The 20,890-nt window shown below is 40.7% G+C and overlaps 1 protein-coding gene across 5 annotated transcripts in view; it reads left to right on the top strand.

Moving 5' to 3' along the window:
• kazna (kazrin, periplakin interacting protein a) overlaps positions 1-20,890 on the top strand; it is a 104,586-nt gene that overhangs the window by 61,032 nt on the left and 22,664 nt on the right. The window contains exon 1 of one of the 5 annotated variants that reach the window (XM_083895369.1): positions 8,271-8,490. The exons of the other annotated variants lie outside the window; for them this stretch is intronic. Coding sequence (XP_083751495.1) covers positions 8,460-8,490 — 31 coding nt within the window. The 5' untranslated portion in view covers positions 8,271-8,459. Of the gene's footprint in view, positions 1-8,270; positions 8,491-20,890 lie in introns of those variants that run through there. 5 annotated transcript variants of the gene reach the window in all.

Genomic DNA, 20,890 nt, shown 5'->3' with positions numbered 1-20,890 from the left:
AAAAAAAAAAAGGCAGATGCCAATTTGCATCAAAATGTCGAATATCAGCACAATAATCGGTCGATCCCATGACATAATATGATGGACCTCCTCCCTCATTCAACAGGTGATTATATACAGTATTTTTTATTTTCCATTCATTCATTTAATTGGTTTGAAATAAACCATTTTGCTAAAGATCTTGAATTTATATATCGACAATAACCAAGTTTAAATGTGATCATGTGCATGCTACACTTTAACGGTGAAATGCACAGTGTGTAAGAATTAACACAGTGCTAGTAAACACAGGGTTGATTTAAAATGAAACCCTGTTTACCTCTCAAATCTAAGTGGTCAGGTTTTCACACTTTATGTAATTGTGTAATCGTGGCTGGATGTTGTCTTTATAATCTTACATAAGGTATCTTTAAGCCTGTGCAACAACGGTGAATACTACAGTATTTTTCAGCCACTTACATCTCTTTGAACCATATCATCGTCCTAAAGACCAGCTCCTAAACTCTAAATATTCCCTTCTCTGAGTCTTCTCTGACCAGGTAACGCCTGCAGTAGTTAAGTTTGTTGTCTGTTTCGTGCTCCAGCTCTTTCACGACAAAAGCCTTTCTGAAGGAAGTGGTGTCTTGTAGAGAGGATCAAGGTAGCTTACGACGGCACCGGTACAAAAGAAATCTCTTGGGTTAAGTAACTACACCATAAAGTTTTAACTTCTACACAGGGTGCCAGAACGATGATGGATCTAGTGTCATACAGTCAGTCCCCAGGGCCCATGTTCTCATTAGTGTGAGTGTGCACATTGTCTATATGTGGCTACCAGCTCTCTTCTCCACTCTGTGGATGTTATAGTGATGGCTGGCAATGTTTACAGGTGGGTTAGTAGATACTAATCTTGTTTTTTTTATGTTTGTAAAACATCTCGTATAATATTGTATGGTTCTATAGTATAAGGAAAACCATGCACATACACACAGAGACACCGAAAAAGGCGACTGAGTGATTGTGTTACTAGTGAATTCATCTCAGGTCTGCAGCAGAGGGAGAAGTAAGCCTAAGCAGTGAGCACTGTATCATTAGGGAGACAGGTGCTGCTTCTGCACATTAACTGGCCGTGATGTCACCACCTGGGTGAAACTTGGCATGCGAGCAGGTTTAAATAGAAAGGTCATTGCAAAGATCTCATTCAGAGCATCCTGTGGGTGGGGGGGGGGGATGCCCATAGCAGGGGAAGGAGAAGAAGAAACTTGGAAAGAGAAAATGTTCCATGAGGAGGAGGACAAGGTGAACGATTGCAGGAGGATGAAGCGTTGCCTGTGCGTGTGAATTTTGATTAATGAGAGGAAATCATACAGAGAAATGGGAGTGGAGAGAGAGAGATAAACAAAAGAACAATGACGTCTGTGAAGGTGTATGTGTGGGTGTGGGTGTGGGTGCATGTGTGGAGTGGTCTCTGCTGAGTACCTCTATTTTTCTCATGCGCTGACACTTTCCAAAACGTCTGCCCCCACCGAAGCCCTGTTACAGGCATTGGGAGTGTGGCACTTAAATTGCCTGCAGCAACAATACTGAGGTCTTTCCACTGTAATTTACACTCACACACACACACACCAGAGGTTGCTACACAGAAATGCTCGGACGTAGTGGTTAAAGTTGTTTTTTGTTTTTGTTTTTTTAAATGTGACCATGGTCACTTGCTGATTGAAATCCTTCAGCTTATTGGCGTAGTGCAGGGGTCACCAACCTTTTTGAGATGAGAGCTACCTTAAGGGTAAAAAATAATATGGAGGGCTACCACGTTAACATTTTTTTGTTTGTTTACCATTTAAATGATTAATATTATGCATTCAACTGCATACACATTCATTCCAGTGCTTACTCCTAACGATTACCAGTTTTTATAAACAATATCAAAGATATTTTACTGAGCGATCATACGGATACATGCAAGTGAGGTGAAGTGAAGTGAGCCCGCGGGCACCGTATTGGCTGCCTGCGGGCTACCAGGTGCCCGCGGGCACCACGTTGGTGACCCCTGGCGTAGTGCATTCAGACTGCGCCGCAATGACCAATGGAAAAGAAGACGGAATTGGAAGGTAATACATGAGACGACGTGGTTTCAAATCGCAGAATTTGTGTCGCTACTGTCATTTGACACATTGCTAAAGGAAGCTGTATTGAAAGAGGTTCGTAGATGGTCATCAAAAGTCAAAAGGTTAAACTGATTTGGAAAACTTAACCCGAGCAGTCATCGAAGGATAACTCTTTGTTATGTAGCCATGGAGAATTCATATCTTAGTTTGTATATTGAGCTCATATCTCTGATGCTGACTGTGGGTGTTGGGCTCCTCTGAGGATTCCATGACTGCTTCTGCCAATAAGGCATTTTTGTCAACTTCTTTGGACTCTGATCTTTCAGTGATTGTTGCTTGGTTTCCTGCTGAGCACAAAGCAACTTGGATGAGAATTTGCTCCTTCAAAGTCTGTCGCATTGAAGGTGTGAAATAAAACAATTATCTGATTATTAATACTGAATATTGTCTTGTCTGGTAGTTTTGGAAGGGCTTGTATTGCAGTATTAAAAAACATATTCACTTTACACCCCCACCTCATTAGATTTTGGTGTGGGTTAGGGTTTATATCCAATTTTTGATTCCACCTTGGAATTGAGCTTTGACACAAATGAACACCTAACTGGTGTAATACCATTTTCTTGTCCTCCAAATAGCCGTTCAAAAGGCCCATGGGCAGCGAAATCTGGGTTGGCGTCTGGCAAGACTAAATTGGCAACGGAGGTGATGCTGAAAATGGACATTGGCTGTCTGAGATGGGAGGTTTGGAAGGGAACCAAGCAGCACCTGGTGGTTCCTTCTCACTGCCTGCTGAAAATGAAGACTGGAATGTGGGAGAAAACAGAACAGCAAGTCAAACAGCTGAAGAAGAGAGACCCAAAGCAGCTGGTCTGAAAAACGTAGGAATGTACTATCCATAGTAGAAAGCCATGTTTTTGTAGACTCTCAGCAGATCAGCATTATTATGTTGCACGACGTGAGGTCTCGTTTCAAACAAACTACTTTAAGTTGACATTTTAACTTTGGCCCTCCCTTCCCCGTTTTTGTGTGCTTTGCCTGAGGTGAAGGCGTAAAGAGATTGGGGTGTGAGTGAGGTTGTGGGAGAGGAAATGACAATCTCTTGAAGGTCATAACAAATGTTGGACCTCAACATTCCTTGTCTGTCAAACCCCCTGCAGTTATCCATGTGTGGCCTCATGTCTGCACAGACATGTCATAACTAAAAAAAAAAAAAACAAGAAAAAAACAACAGTCGGAACATTTTCTGACAATCTGACATAGTGTGTTGTTCATTTGAAACGAAAACATTTTTGGATTTAAAATATGATTTTTACAGCATGTGATAAATGGCCCAGTTCCACCAGAGAGATTATATGAGAATCAGTTGTTGCAAGTGTCACTTTATTAAAATGCAAATGAGCACTGAATCATTTAGAGCAGAAAACAGACTGACAGCTGAAGACAAATGTCTTTTACACAGGTGCTGAAAGGCTTGGCAACATGTGTTTTTTTTTATTCAAAGATTTTTGCAGTCTTAAGCAGAAGATTTGGAGGAGCAGCTTAAGAGGATGAAGACAGTGTCCATTAATGTGTGCATTGTCTGTTACAAGAAATGGCAATTAAGTAGCCCTGAATACGGGCATTAAAAAGATGGATGCCACCTTAGACGCGGACCACAGAAAAGAGCTACGCAGATAAGAAGTTGACCACATCTCTACTTGTGCACGTGGTCGTCTCTTTTTCTCTCACCTCTTTCTAACATGAACGATAACCGCTTGGCATTCTCCTAGTCTTAGATGAAGCTGCTGTCTTTGGAGGTGTTGTATATACTGACTGCGAGAGAGGGAGAGAGAGAGATTGGCTACATCCATTGATTTTAATTTAAGGATGTGCTCTGTGCTCATCACCTCATCTCACAACCGAGAGAAACGTAACGATGCATCACATAAAGAAAGAAGTTAGCGACGGCGATTTCGCCGTAACCACTTTTAACAGGTAAATATTACTTTACAGTATCACTATGCATTGTGAGCTGTGTATGTCACAGAAAGCTAATACCCTGCAATCCCTACTCTGTGTTTTGATGCTGTCTTGATGCAGTGTAAATACTTAGCATGTGCCAAGTACAGTCTTTTAATTAGAATGCCCGACAGACCTGCTGATTACCTCTTTGTCTTCATAAGTGTCTGAGCTGCAGCTGTACTGTTTCCATGTTGCATTACACTCAGCTGTCCCAACAGGTCTGCAATAAGAATGGTGTAATTAATATGTTGTAGTCTGTAGCCATCTACTGAGCAAAATAGGATGGTTTTGTTATGTGGTTGTTTCAAGCCCCGGCTGGAGCAACTTCGAGCCCCGGTTGGAACAAGGGCCTTTCTGCATGGAGTTTGCATGTTCTCCCAGTGTGTGTGTGGGTTTTCTCCGGGTTCTCCAGCTTCATCCCACAGTCCAAAAACATGCAGATTTGGGGATTAGGTGAATTGGTCGCTCTAAATTGACCGTAGGTGTGAGAGTATGTGAGTGAATGGTTGTTTGTCTCTATATGTGGCCCGGCGATGGACTGGCGAGCAGTCCAGGGTGTACCCCGTCCCCGCCTATCACCCTATGTCATCTGAGATAGGCACTGCACCCCCGGGACCCTCCGATGGAGGATATAACAGTAGATAATGGATGGATGGATGATGGATGGACGTTATGTGATTGTATTGGTCCATCCTGGGAGAGGGATCCCTCCTGTGTGGCTGTTTTTCCTCACTCGATGTGGAGGTCTAAGGATACAACGAGGCAAATTGTGTTTGTGATGTTGGGCTATATTAATACTGACTTGACTTGAGTGATGGCAATAATCCCACTACCATTGCCAATTGTCAGACCTTTTTGCAGGTGATCTTGCATTGAAGGAGCTGCCCCGCCATCATTTCTCAGCCACTTCTACCAGCACTATAAGCTCTTTAAACAACTTTACAACCCACACGATGAGTGACACTTTTTTTTATAGTTTGGCCAGTTCTCTGTCTGACTGTCTTTTTTCAGGGCGTCGTCCTTGGATTTGTAATGTGAAGCTGTTAGGTTGGCTGGCAGAGGCATACGTTGTCCTTTATTGTGGCTATAACTACTGCAGCCTTGCTCTTCGCTGCTTTTGTTGTTTTGAGCTACACACACATTGACACCCACCGGCTTGTAGAAATGTGTTACTATTTCATGAAACGGCCTTGTGACTGTATGAGTGGAAATAAGCTCCAACGAAAAATCAATGACTGGACCCCATTTGTGTTAAAGGCTGTGCGCCGCCCTCTCTCCCCGCTGTCTGCTGAACATTCTTTAGGTGTTATCATTAAGTGAAATCATTATATACTTTAATGCACGCAGTCGCAGCACAAAGCACCACGGTCTTTCCTCTCTCAGGAAAGTGTGCAGCTACTGGTAGGGTAATAAATTGCACCTGTATCTGTTGTGTATTAGTTAAACATAGGCCTGCTTGGGAGACAAACACCTCTTAGAATAGGTTGTATTAACTTTTCAGTAACACTTTAGATTAGGGAACACATAATCTCCATTAACTAGGTGCTTACTAACATGCATATAAGTAGCATACTAGCCCTTTATAAGTAAATATTAAGCCCGTATTAACACCCTATGTATAGGAAAAATCTTAATTCATGTTGTAATAGAGGTAGAATAAGGTTATGTAGAATAAGGTGTTAATGCATGCTTAATGATTACTAATAAAGGGCTAGTATGCTACTTATATATGTTAGTAAGCTCCTCGATAATGGTGAATATGTGTTCCCTAATCTAAAGTTGAATGACTCCAAAGCCATTAATGTTTTAATTATTTTGAACAATAGCAAAGCATTTGCCTATAAGCTGCTGATTCCCTCTGCTGAATTTTACACATAACCATTTGACGCTAGTAGCGTTAGCTTCTTGAGAAAGAGTCACAGTTTTGCGATTTACGATTGGGGAGCATCAAACGTGCTTTTTTTTTTGGCCAGTTGGGAGTGATGAAGGCGCCAATGAACCATGTAATGAAGTACATTTTTATACACTTCAAATGATTTTAATGTTTCACAACTTGTGTCTATAGTGGCCTTGTTGATTAATGGAGCTTGAGAGAATTTGGACCTGACACAGATCACAGGGAGGCCAGTAAGGGTTCTTGTTACTGTACTAGCCGTGTGACAGCTATAAAGTTAATATCCTATAATGGTAAGATGGCAGTTTCTTTTCATTCAGTTTTATTAATTATAACTTATTAGGATAATATGTAAATATATGGAAATTGTTACTGAAACACTACTATATAGCAAATGCCAATGCATCAGGGGAAATGATGTAACAATACATCCCATGAGAGAGACAGCTCTCATCACTTTGACAAAGTTTGCTTTCGTGTTTGATTGTTTGTTCGGGATTTGATGGTTTGATAACCCATTTGTGCATTAATAATATTAATATTTGGATTATTGTAAATAATTTGACAGTATGTGATTGCTTTGATATCCTAGCAGATTATTGCAAATTTAACATCAACAATATAAACATTGTGTTTACTTATTAGGGTCCTACTTTTAAGTTTGCCAAATTGTTAAAACCAATTTACCTCATCAAACTCAATGGATGGAATTGTTCTCAATGACAGGGTGAATCACGTTTGTATGTAATCATGTTTTATTGTTTTGTGTGAGTGTGAACATGATGTTTTCTATCACATAATCTGGTGATGCTACTGCTTTGGCAAGCCTGGGCCATAATGACTCCCACGGCCGGCGTTAACTCCAAACATTTGTTTCCATTGCCTTGTCTCACCTGCCAACAGTGTAAATGATGTAATAATGTAATAATGCCATATTTTGCTTATTGCATCTGTTTTGTTGACGAGCCTTGGACCGCTGACAAAAAGCACTTGCCTCTCATTTTGCTCTAACCTTGAGAGCTAAACACACTTGGTACAGCGTCCACTAGGTCTCGAGGGACTGAGAGCAGAGGACTGCACGCACACTCTGCCATGCTGTCTGTCGCATGTCAGCGAAACTTATAGGAAATAACTTATTTTATCGAAATGTAAAGTACAGATACCAGTGATTTTTTTAACAGCAGGGTGTTAGCACTAATTCCATTTAAAAGTAATAACTCTTCTTTGTTAAAATTAAGGTCAGCCCTCAACCTAAATATTGTAGTATAAAAGAGAGCCGGTCTCAGATGAACCTTTTAAACTGCAGTTTCTGCCTTTTTTAATGACTAATTCGGCATGTAAGTGTAAATTGTAGCGATTTCATTTATGGTCTGACTCAGAGCTCTGCTCATTTGAAGAGCATTTATCTTTGTCCTTGCAGGGAGCTGAATAAATGTTAATTAATTCATAGGCTTATCAGTTTTGTTGAAAATTAGGGCTTCTTCTGTCTGACTACTCCGACATCATCAATCCTGCAGTCACATGCCTCCAAGAACGTGTCACTGCAAAGGAGGAATAAAACAAGAATACACAGGTTGTGTGAATACATTACATTAATTTGCAATAATGGTGGAAACTCGTGATTAATAGTATTTGCTTTGCTTGCTTTCCATGTCAACCAGAAAAGGTATCACAGTCGATGTGATAGAATGAGTTATTACAATGTTAAACGTAGCTGCAAGTTAATCACATCACTTGGTGACAGTCCTTTGTGTACTATGTAGTTGTAGCTCTACATTCACCCACTACTGTCTTCCTTCTCACCGACTTTGTACAACTCTTAGTTTACTCAAAAATGTGGAACGACAGCTTTACAAAAAAAAAGAAAAACAATGCAAGTAAAAGCAAGAAAAAAAACTCAATTTCTTATGGTATACATTTGAAAAGTCTTTAAGCTCATTATACCATTTTTTAAAAAAAACGGTTTTATGTTACTGAGATCCTCAGGCAAGTCAACAGCTGGCAGACCTGTTGCTATGTAGCCTGCAGGTGTTGGGCTACACACACACACACACACACACATATTGACACCCACCTGCCTGTAAACCCACACCTTGGCTGGGCTCCTCCTCACTCTGGTGAGTCTATGTGTGTGTGTTTGAGTAATGTGGGAAAACCATTAGGACGGCCCCACTGAGCTCCTCCCTCCTTACTTAGTAATCCATTTGAGTTGGGGAGGGGGGAGGGGCTGCACTGTGTCATTGGACACATGGGAGTCGCCTAGAACAGGTAAACCTTATGAAGGAAGAGACGCCGCAGCAGCTGCTGGATGTGTTTTCTTCCGTCAGTTCAGCCTAATTTGAATGGGCAGCGAATGAAAAACGGTCATGGTCTGAGCGAGAGCTGACGAGTTTCGGATTTTGTCCCTCATTTCTGTCCTGAAAGTTAACACCTGACAGATCCTGGAATCCCGAGGAAATCTCCCCCCGGAGGAGGGGATGAAGTCAGATGCGGAGCAGGGGAAGTCTGGTGAGTGAGTGGAATTGACAAGTGCTCTGAAATAATGAGTTTCAATCGTACACTTTTCAAACATTTCCAGTGAAAAGGTAAAGGTGCTTTGTTTTTAAGCTCACAGGAAGGAAGGAAGGAAGGAAAGAGAGAAGGAATATCTGTGTTGTTGTTTTTAACTTAAAGAGTGCACGCTCTCATGTTGGCAGGTGTCTCATATCTGACAGTGAGTCACCCACACGGTCACATGTTTTTTGTCTAGAACCGTTGGGAGACTTTAACCCACACTGACCTCATGAACACAGGGTGCAGAGACTGCAAAATGAAGTGACTATTATTCAGTCTTTTGTCCTCCGTTCAAACAGACACTGAGGAGTGCGATTTCTTTTGGGATAATGTTCAATGAATTTACTGCCATGGGTATTTGTACAGTAAAGGACAAACAACGATGTTTTGTGTCCTGTTCCTATTAAACACTGTGCTGCAGTCATTGGCTGCAGTTTTTTTTTTTTTTTTTTTTAACATTCCTCTGGATTTTTTTTTGCTGCGTCAGTCTGTCTGCTTTTATCTGAAAAGGCATTAAATTACAACTGAGAAATTGTTGTGATTGTGAGAAAACCGGCGGTTTTGTTCTCATCTGTTTTGCTTCCAAATACCTGCATTTTATTGTATGCTGGTAGTTTACCTGCTCTTCAACCTTGACCTGAAAATAGCCTGAGCACAAAAGTTAAGGTTCACATAACAGCATGGTTTAACCCTGTGCTTTCTGCCTTAGGTTTTGAGATTCCATTCAACTTTTTGTAAATATTTCAAGCGAGGTGTGGTTGTGACACAATGAGTGCCTGCAGAGCAAAACAAACACCTAAAGGCTACCAGTGGCTTTCCTCACAGCTTACTATCTCAGGATCGGTTGTGTTTTCAGTTAGTCACCATGCTGTCTCACATTTCTATGTATAGCCGTTTATGCGATTACTCTTTAGGTAATTTGTGGCCTGTCTTTGCAAGCTAGTATTGGACATCATAAGTCATGCACTGTTGCATGTAACCATAGCAGATTATATATAATCAAGCCTGCTGTTGTTACTGTCCAAGCAGAATAATATGCAGAATATATCGTTTTTGATCTCAGCCCTGCCAATCACAGAAAACCATCAGATTAACTGGATTACACTGCTCCTTTATGTGTCAAGGTTGTCAAGTCAGCGATAAAGTAGTGTGTTCAGCTGAGTAACATGATGCCAGAGTGGACTTCACCCTGTGGATAAATGTGAACCGTACTGTGTGGTTGACCTCCACTGGACCGAGTGTTAATGTCTGTCATTCACAGCGGATTCGGCGTCGTGGATTGTGCGAATGTGTGTACTCGCGTTTGCATGCGTATATGTAAATGTCAATCACCACATGGATGTGTCAGTACGCAGTATCCTGCCGTTTCATTTTGACAGCGTAATTGTAAGAGCAGCTGAGTCTGGTCCCGCCAGTGTAATTGCCTTGTTCCGCAGCAAGTGTTGCAAGTGAATCCACTAAGCGGCTCCCTCGGATGCTAGCTGGTTTCTTCCCATTGTGGTGCACAGAAGACAATTTAGAACAAGTTAGAGATAATCAGCTTTCCGTCGGAAAAAAAACCGTCAACAGTAGTGTAGTTATAATAACCATGAGACGCGCAAAGTCAGATTTGCTGCTACTTTGCAAGAACATGAATTAAGTTTGTATTTCATTGAGGATGTCTCCAGGAGGAGTCTTAATTATCTCGCTCCCCGGTTGAAGACATCATTGCCTTATCACATTTACTCTGCAGCAAAAACTCGCATTAATTCAGCTGCTTACTATAGTCTGGGCCAAATTGGATGGAGCGGCACAGTTTCATCATGGGTATTACATCAGCTAGTGGAGGAGGTAGCTGCTACCGCTGTGAGAAAAACCCTGCATTCCTTCAAACCGAGCAGAAATCACACATCAACAAACAAACGTTGCTTTGCCAAAAATAAATCCTGTCACTGAGAAAAGTCCTGCTGAGATGACAATGAAGACAAAGTATGAAGGTGCCAAAAACAATCCCGGTCACCCCTTGAGATACTTGATAAGATCCTGTGAGTGAAATGTGTAGCTAATGGTCGTTAAGTTGCATTTGTTGCCAGTTTTCAAAAACGAGCAGGGTCTCAACTGAGAACTTCAGGAAATAAAGCTCCAAGACTGAAAGTCTGTCACAGCAAATGGGAGCTGCCTGTTCAGTGTAAGCACAGAAGAGTAAGATCTGGCATAAATCCATGATTATTTGATGAAAGGAATACACTCTCCCAGAAAACGTAGCAAACAGCAGGACGAGTTTTAATTTGTGAATGTGACTTAACAGCCTGATTAGACTTGAGGCTATTGCTCCTCCTCATACACAGAAACATATAGTAGCTACCTGTCCATCAGTCTATGGGTGAATTAGTTGAATTTAGATATGTTTGAGGGTTTAGTGAATGGAACCACAAACCCCTAATCCTAAACCACAGTGACATGGCTCCTACTCTCAGACTGCTGGACATTCTGTGAAAATAACCAGCACAGGTCTGCAAGCATAACCATGACAGCAGTGAGTGGTCGCTACAAATTGACAATCTCATCATGTCGCCATGATGCATAAACCATCCCGAATAAAACCTCAACCAGTAGCTGTATAGCAGGGGAAAACAAAACACCAGTTCATTAACACACACCAGATCAGACAGCTATGCACACATAATTAGTTTTCCCCAATAAAAAAAAAGCAAATAGTGGATGTCTCTGCAATTGCAATATCTTAGAGGAGGCTCCTTGTGCATTATAGCAGGATTAACAGCAAGCTGAATGCTGACTTAAACAAAATACTGGAGGATGATAAATATGAAGATCACGGAGGAGGATAATTGCTTGCCTGTACCCTCATAATCACATGTGTGAATGGGCTGTGCGATACTTTACCTGGTTTGCACTTCTTTTCTCTATCTTTTATTTTAATGGCTCCATCCCCTGCCGTCTATATTATCTTCCATCCAAGCATCCATCTATCACGACCTGAGCTGCACCTCATCCAATTTTGTGGATGTTCTCCATAACGAAGAAATCTGCTCAGAGTATCTGTTCATCTGCAGCTGCGGAACGACAGTAATCTCTTTATATGTGGTTCTCACATCGCATGGAGACAGACTTGAAAACAAACAGTAATCCTTAAGAAAGTAATCTTTTTTTTAAGGATTACCGTCAATTTGACAGTACAGTACACACTGTGGAGATGAGAGAGAGAGAGGGGGGGGGGCTGGTTATGTAACTTTGTATAAAAGATGCAAAAAGGAAATGTTTATAAAGCTCTCATGATAATTCGCCGTGAACATCACATCTGCATTTGTCGGTTTTGCATTTGTGTTTCCGCACAGTTTAAATGCAAATTGATTTGAGAAGTGAACGCTGCATTCCCGAAACTATCTCTGACAAAGATGAAAGCAGACTTAAAGTTCAGTGGGTTGAATTAGATGATGCAAACTTGACTGGCACTCAAGTGTTTCACACTTTGTTTGAAAGCCCTTCGTGCTCCGTCGAAAAGTACTTTTGAATTCAAAAGAAATGAAAATCTGTATATATTTTATTTTTTTTGACAAAAATATGCACACACTGTGCTCTGTATCTATGTTGGAGTCAGGCAAGCTTTGGCCAGTATGGCTGATATGATCCGCAGACATGTCGGAGGGCTTTAAGCCAACGGACGCAGATATTGGTGGAATGCGATCGAGATTACTCCCTATCTTTCCCTCCGATCGTTTTTTGCTCTCAGTCGAGCTCTGTTTTTAACCCCTCTCTTGCACAAGTTCAGCCCCCATTACTCTAAGGATTTGAAGCGTGAAATAGGCTTGCCAGCATGTGGATGTCAGATTCTGTGATGTTAAAGCAGACGCCGCGTGATCAGCACTGGCAGACTTGAAGAAAAGGGAGTCGTGCTGTGAGTGACGCGATCATTGAGATGGCCTCGATGTGCATTTAAGTTGATGGTCTTGAATTCTGTAGTCGACGTGTGTTTGTTTTGTGAAAGCGTAGCAGGGAGAAACAACATGATGCCGATAATTATTATTTTATTAAAGATCCCATAGACTGGAAGTTCCAATTAACGCTGTTTGTTGGTGTGCATCTGCGACATTACCTCGTTTATGAAACCCTAAAGTTTTGAAACAAACAGTTCAGCCACTGCTGAGAACGCTGGGTTTTATTGTGTTCTCCGGCTCTGCAAGCGCTCTGAAAAAGGCTGTTAGTGTGACATAAGGTTCTCCTGAACAGCAGATCCTCCTGCTCCGGGCACTAGTCCGGGCACATCCGGTTGCGTACATTGAACCGCAGAAGAAGAAGAACGTCCGTTGTGGAGGTGTTTCACTTGCGACAGTGTCTTCTGACTCTGGGTCCAACTCGTGACAAAGCTATTTTTAAACATTGTTAAAACAATGATTTGTTATTGAGTAGCAGTGCAACCACCGTTCCAGAGGGGGGACTGCGTTTCTGAGCGCTGACGTGCTAATTACGTCACTTCCAGGTACCTGGCCAATCACAAGACAGTTGGGAAAGCTCTCGTTGGCTGGCAAATCACAACACAGTTATGTCTGGGGGTGAGATTTCAGTCTGAAATAGCACGACTGACGAGAGCTTCAGTGAGGAGAGATTTTGATCGGCTCGTTTGCAGCAACTAGTAAGTTAATGTATGCAAGTAGACCTCCATAACTCAGACGCATATATATGCGATAAGACCACTCTATGGGAGCTTTAACTGATACGGGCAAACATCTGTACTCAACTAACTCAATTATAGACTTAGTAGCATACTCTGGTGGTCATCGATAAACCATAAACTAACCTTGTGCAGCTTTTCTCCATCGCTCTCTTGGTTAATTCAGAATATTAAGTCGTATTTCTGTCATCAAATGGCCTTAGGTGTGGTTTTTTTTCCTATTTCTTCTTATTTTCAGCAGACGTGACCTCGTCATCTCCTCAGGCAACACTGGGAGAATGTTCTTTCTGCTCATGAGAATTCACTAGCTAATCCAGAGCAAAGCATTTTGCGACGGAACAGGCTGCAGGCTGCCTTCATCAGTCAGGGCTCAGATAGCGTCATGAGCCACTGATGAATTTGCTATCAGTGGCCCATAATGATGCACACATGCATGTGTGTGTGTCTGTGTGAGAGATAGACGCACACAATGACTTGTATTAAAAAGAAAATTGTACCTATCACTCTTTGTTTTGGTTTTAACATGAGAATACTATTAAAAATCTCCAATCAGGCAAAAATGTCAGTTGCAAAATAACCTTTAGGATTTATCTAGAATTGATGTACAGTGTTGATGTCATTTATACTGATGATTTTCAAGCAACTCTGAGTCTCCATTATGTCCTCCACAACAATACAAAATTGAACTTGCTTGAGTTGCATAATTCACCATAAATCACATCGGCATTAATTCACTCAGTTTCACTGATGTGTTGTAATATGTTCTAAATGCAAATATTGCTGCAACTAACACTTGTTCTCATAATTGACTAATCTGTCCATGATTTTCTTGATTAATGGAGAACTTGTTTGCTCCACAAAAATGTCAGAAAAGCTTGAAAAATGTTGATCCAGATTTGGTTCACAAAGCAACATTTAATTTGGGAAGCTGAAAACTCAGAGAGCTTGTTTTAATCATTAAAAACTAACCAATCAATTCTATTATCAAAATAGCTGATGATAAATTTCATTAGTCGATTGGAGAAGTCAGCAATGCATTTACTCAAGTAACTTGAACAAAGTTAACTTCATAAAGATTAAAGTTCAGTGGGCTGAATTAGAAGATTCAGACGACTTGAATGGCACTCAGTAGAGCACATTATTTCTTTAGAAATGAATGTAAATCTCAAAAATATTCCCTCTTTCACAGTGAGACGGTGATTTTTTTGATCAACCTCTTGAACTACACCCACCCTCAAACCCTCACATAAGTTGGTGCATAATGGTTCACATATTTTCCAACTCCTCAGCAGAGATTACTAGTTTCAAGGACAAATCTCAAGTCTCGGTCGATGACATGTCAGACGACATCATAGTGTAACCCGCACACAAAGGGTGTTGTTCATATCTCCTAATATCTGAATCGGTAAAGGGCAACATCATGCTGGCACTATAGTTCCTGTGTGAATGAATATCATATCGCCGTGATTTAAAACGCTCAAATTGAAATGTTAAACTTTTAAAATGTACTGTTTGAACAAATAATTTAAAAAAAGAATATATAATAATTATCATTAAAAAAAAACTTTTTAACCACGATAGAGAGGATGGATTAGAAGGAATTCTTCCATGCAGTCGTCTGTGGAATAACACTGAAGATTCCGATGAATTTTGGAAGCGCTTGAGCAGTTGTTGCTCCAGCAGTAGACCCCAGGTTTAGATACAAGCGTCTACAGTGGGCAAAGTTAAATAAAGGCTATTCCTTTGAAGATAAATAAGCTTAAATCTATTATTACAAAGTGCAGCATTTTTAATCAGTTCACATGTCTGAAACACCTCTGAGCTGGAGGGACATTTCTGTCAATGACTGTTTTTCAGTTTTTTTGATCATTGGGTTACAGAAGAATGAAGAAAGCGCAAACTTTTAATCACATCAGCATGACCACTCAAATGAGTCATTTATTTTAGGTATTTTCAAAGGATTACTGTTGAAGGGTCGAGCTTTTAACCCAGCGTGGCATCTCTGAATGGGTTTTTTCGAGAGCATCTGTTTGAATGTAATTATTCAAGCACAGCCATGGGTTAGTTGCCAAGTCCAAAGCAAACAAGAGGATGTGGGCTGTATGGCCTTCCTTCATGAAAGCACTTGCTGCTCACATTCTTGTGCCCGACTGCTCAATTATTCACTTTTTTTTATTTCACACATTTGATTTGGGTTGTTCCTTTGCCCTGCACAGCCACGGTACATATATGTTCTTTGCGTACAGACTGTGGGTGAGACGTGGCTGTGCACAGATCCATTCATCTTTGGTGAAGAACTGTTCAGTTATTTTCCCACGATTGAGCTTGACATCCTTCATGAAGATGTAAATGATTATGTATGACTGACGATATGCCGTCTACTGATGTGTTGGTCTTGTCACAGGTGACATTTGCGGTAATTGCAGCGTAACATAGCATCGCTGAATCACACTGTTGTTATATCAAAGAAATATCCCCTCTAGAATATCTGATGTCACTGCGCCAGCTTCATTATTTATGCTTTGTTTAGGATTCAGCACACACTCAGGTGTGTGGTGGAGTAGGGCTGCTTATCACGGTAGCATTATTTTATTCTGTGTCTCTGTGTCGTCGGTCAGCGAGCTGGCTGGAGAAGAATTCTGCAGGAACAATTGGCCTGTTAATTGATTTTGTCTCCAGAAACAGACACAAACTGAGCCCACCCCCATCTTTCCCTGCCACTTACCCCGAAGAGGCAGAACCAATCTAAAAAATTTCCCCCCTCCGGACACTCGGTGTCATTCCCTATCTGTTTTTGACCTGCAATTCTGTCCCAGTCTGGTCCAATTTCAGCTGCCTCATGGCCAGTGGACTATTTGACAGAGTGTTGTTTCTTTTGTAACTTTGGTTTCTGAATTAAATCCTGCTGCTGTTTTTATAGAATGGTGAGGGAAGAAACTTGGGACCTGAAGAACAGTACAGGATGAGATAGTATGTGGCAGAGACAAAGTAAAGCGTTACACTGCTTCTCGTTACACCCAACACTATTGGTTTGTGCATCTAAAGTCAGTCTTTGCATGTGCGCTCATGTGTAAATGTCAGGATAATATCCAGACATGTCCACTCTCGAGCTTTGTCGCATTGGCTGCAGGATTATTTAGTCTCAGCCGTTCAGGTTTAAATTATACAAATGGGAAATAACACTGAGCATATTCATAATTCACTGGCGCTAACTGCATGTCGGCTGATTCATGGCTGATAAGATGCAAATGCACACATTAAGGCAGTCGTTTACATCAGTGGCCCGTTTCACTGATTTATAATAACTAAAGATGTGTCAAGCATGTATAGGGAATTAGAACAGAAGTGAGGCAGTGATGTGGAGGTCAATAAATGGACACATTTATATCCAGACAAAGAGTTGTTGTTGGCCTTAGTTTATCCCTGTGGCTCTTATTTCTTATTTCAGAAAAACATGTTTTTTCTTTGGTGTTCTTTAAAGAAACTGTCCACAAGTATCAGGGTGTCACAAACACCATGTCCATACTTTTAGTAGCAAGGACTTTAGATTGTCATGGATATTTGTATCCTAAACTAAATGTATTAAATGACCTGATAATAGAATATGAAAGTGGTCACTTTTGCTAATCCTGTAGAGAATTGCCTTTAGACTGCTGACACAAGACGTTAGACCACAGCAGACATCTGTTTTCAGTGACGAGACAAAAGTGCTCACCGCCCAACAACAGGCAGACGCTGCTAGCTGAGCAGAGTGGAATAATTATTCCTGTCAGAAGTGGTGCAGAGCAATTAGCATCACAAACTGTTCTACAACTTGTTTCTGCTGCCGCCAAGTGGACAAAGGGTAATGGGTTATTGTGGGTTCAATAACCCATTACGTGGCTCAGTCTCCAAAATGATTTGAGGTCCAATATGAATAGTTTGTGGTCACAGTTTTCCTGTGCAAATGGTGATTATGACAGACATGATGAGTACAGTCAGTGTTTGTTGACCCCTTCACTTCCTCTCTGATCATTGGACTACATACGTTCCTTGTGACGTAATCAAAAAATATTGAATTAATGACCCAAACTAGAAATTTAAGTCCCTCATAACGTGTGTTACGCTGTAATTTCATTTGTTAAACGTGCCCCTTTAACGTCAGTCACCTGTCACTTACTGTGTAGGAGCATAATTACCTGCTGCCTCTGTCAGTCTGCAGGGAACGAGCGGTGCTGAAGTTTCAGCTCACAGTCAGAAGGTTTGCAAACATCTGACCCCGACGCATCCTCTCATCCTGGACTGGAACTGGTTGTGATGGCAACCAAGCACACCACTGCAAAACAAACCAATGTTTTGGTCCCAGATGTGCGGCTTAAAAAAACAGCAGCTTATAATAAATCTGACTATAATATCTGTATATACTTAGTTTTGTTGCTATCCTGTAATGAATCACTTAAAGGTTCATATAAACTACAGTAAATATACCTGTCCATGTTAAATATTAATAAGAGCCACAATATGTATAGCTTATTTCAGGGCTTTTGCATTTATGCTGTTGTCGTTCTTTATTCACTCCATTGCCTTCCCTGAACTGGTCATTATATTTACTTTATTTTACTGAATATACGATACAGTATAGTTTGTTTGTGTTACTGTGTTTACTTTGCGAGGTGGGCGCACATTTGAAAATAATGTATGGGAAAGGTAAAAATGATAAAACCTAGTAATAAGATGATTTTCAGTCACACTTACACTTTATCATTATTCTGAACCTTCCATATTTAATGTTATGATAGTTGGCTTCCCTTGCACAGATCCTCCGTGGGGCAGAGCTGTGAGGAGTCCTTTAGGGGAGAGCAGGAGAGATAGCACTTATCAGGAAGCTTCCACTCTGACTGTCATTTGTAAGGCAGAGCTACAGTGAGTCCATCTTGCCAACCTGGAGGCTATGGACAGTGAAAAAAAAAAAAAGGGTGGCTGTCTTCTTACCCCTGCCCTCCTCAGCGTCTGACAGTCTTATCTGCAGTGGTCCAGCGTTATGCTCCCCCTCAGAAGGCTGGAGAGGACAATAACATGTTTGTTTACACTACACACGTTCTTGGAATATTTAGGTGGGTGAAGAGCGCCAGTAGCTTTCGGTAAATATATGTATTATGATGATGACTCAACTTTGGGGAGTACAGACTCTTATCCAGTGCGTGTGTGTGTGTGTCACTGACCTTCTTCTTTGTGGGCAGGAAAGGTCAAGCTCAAACCTTAAAAACCGTTTCAAGTTCAACATGTACAACCAAGAAGTTTCAATCCAATCCAATCCATCTTTATTTATAAAGCACTCTAAAACAACCACAGTGGACCAAAATGCTGCACAGAATAATAAATAAAGACAGAATACGAGGCACGAGGCAATAAAATACATCTAAAAAAAAAAAAAACTGACTAAAATAAGTAAAAAAATATATAAAACATGGATGAAAGTGGAAGCCATAAAATAAAACGCAATAAAAACAAAAATTAAATACAGTCAACAACTTAAATAGTGTCAATGAAAAGAGACTGGTGCACCAAAAAACATTGCTTCTGTTTTCTTCTCATTAAAACTTAGCCAAGTCACACCATCTGAACTAATTACCTTGTGGTCTGGTGGAGCTTGGCATTAGATCTGCTCTGAAGCCATCAGAAAAATAAGACAGTGATTGTACGATCTGAGAACCAGGGTTAACCTCTTAACCTAAAGTTTTGCCGTGGAGAAAATGGAGCACACCGATAAACGAAACCATGACGCCAAAGCATCTGAAAAGCAGCGCGTGGAAGTATTTCATCTGTCAGCTTAGCTCCACGTAACTTTAATCCTTACCAATTAATGCTCAACCCATAACCCTAATCCGTTCCTCCAAAAATGGGGTTCTGCCTGGTCCTGATAAGATCAGTGTTTATGCCAAAAAACGTCCTAAAAAGGTTTAATACAACTGCACACACTCACACGTTATTAAAGATAAAATCACACGTCCTGTCGCTTAATTATAACTCCCTATTGTGCTGCCTTTGCATAGTCAGTCCATGCATAATTTCTGAATAAGTTATCAAATTTTTAAATAATGAATTGTTTCTCATGGTCCATTGTTTTCGGAAACGCGCGGAAAAGAGACCGTCGCTGCTTGAGTTGCTCCGTAAAATGTGGTTCTATTATCCGCTCCGTTAAATATACCTCTGTGTAATGACACTCCATGTGCCGAAGCTTTTCTCTCGACCCTTCTCCTAATAACCCTCTTTTACATTTCATTTGCATTATTTAGCAGGCGGCTCAGCCTCGTACATTTGGTCACTGAACTCAAATTAAAGAATTCAGAAGGAATTCAGAGAAGTTATAGAGATTTCAGTTTCCACGCAGGAAAGATGATTTCAATTCTGTTCATTTCTGGAACACCAAATCAGAGCCATAGGCATTTTATTGAGGAAGACTTCGTCTGTTTCTGTCAGCAGACATTTGGTGACAATGGAGGAAAACAAAACAACCTTTTTTTTAAGCCAAGAAAGAAACCTTGTCAGCCATCTGCCGAGAAGAGAAATAAAGCGTGGAGAGACTGTGAGAAGGGGGAGGTAGGAGAAAGCAAAAAAGGAACAACTGAGTGCTTCAGATGAGGATGCAAGAAGAAAAATAAGTGTACACCACATGTCCTTCATTTCAGCTTGTTGTTAAAGTTGATTGTGGTGTTGAAATTCATTCTCCGGCAACATATCAATCAGAACTGTGGGTGAGTAGAACACCAGGAGTGAAGACAGAAGATAGAGTAGATGTGTTATTCACATACTCACATAGAACATCTAAACACTCCATAATCATGTCATAATGCAGTAAAAAATGTCAAACAAAACACATTTACAATCCCAATTCCCTGAATCCAAAGCATTTGCTGGATAACCACTTCTGGCTCTCCATATTATACTTGTCTCCTATATTCTCAGCTCTCCCATCGATCTCTGTTTGATTTTATTTTTTTCACGCTATAAGCTTTTTTATTTTTTATTTTTTTATTGGAGCTTGGCTACAAGAATATGAAGTGTTATTTATTAGAGGCGTTTGATAGTGGAGCCATGCCAGATGGACTTGAGTAGTTTTCTTTAACCACTGCACCCCCTTCTGCCCTGAGGATGCATGGAATTGAGTAGAAGGATTCATTCTTTGATAAATTACTCTGCATGTGTGAAAAAAAATATTTTTTCGATTAAAATGTTCTTTTTTTAGTGGCTAATGTGAGAAATTGAAGCGTGACGTTTGTCTTTTGTGGCTTGTTTTAAAAGCAAAAGAGGTTCTGTGTCTACTGCTAATACTTTTTGTGACTCAGACTCAGAGGAACAAGCTATTTCTCTCTGCAGCACAAAGGAGGCGCTCCTCAAAACACCAGCCACTGAATATCACCTGAGCACCTTTAAATGGACATGTACTGTAATTTAATTATCAGTGTATCGTTTCTATTCATCTGCTGAAAATACATGCAACATTGATTTGGAATTTTTATTCCAAGTCCAGTGGAACTAACTCATCATTTCCCATCATCTGGAGGTGTGGAGTTGTCCAAATGTTTTAGAATGAGCTGTCGGCCATCCTGTTGGCTGCTTCCATTCCTGTTTCTGCAGTGAGTGATGGAAAGTTTTCAACAGCATGACAGTGAGGGAAATGAAATAATATTTGTTGCAAGCCAGCAT

The sequence above is a fragment of the Microchirus variegatus genome, assembly GCF_963457635.1.
Source record: "Microchirus variegatus genome assembly, chromosome: 9".
NCBI lineage: Eukaryota > Metazoa > Chordata > Actinopteri > Pleuronectiformes > Soleidae > Microchirus > Microchirus variegatus.
Note: the sequence above shows the minus strand (reverse complement) of the source record. Positions and strands in the feature narration are given on the sequence as shown.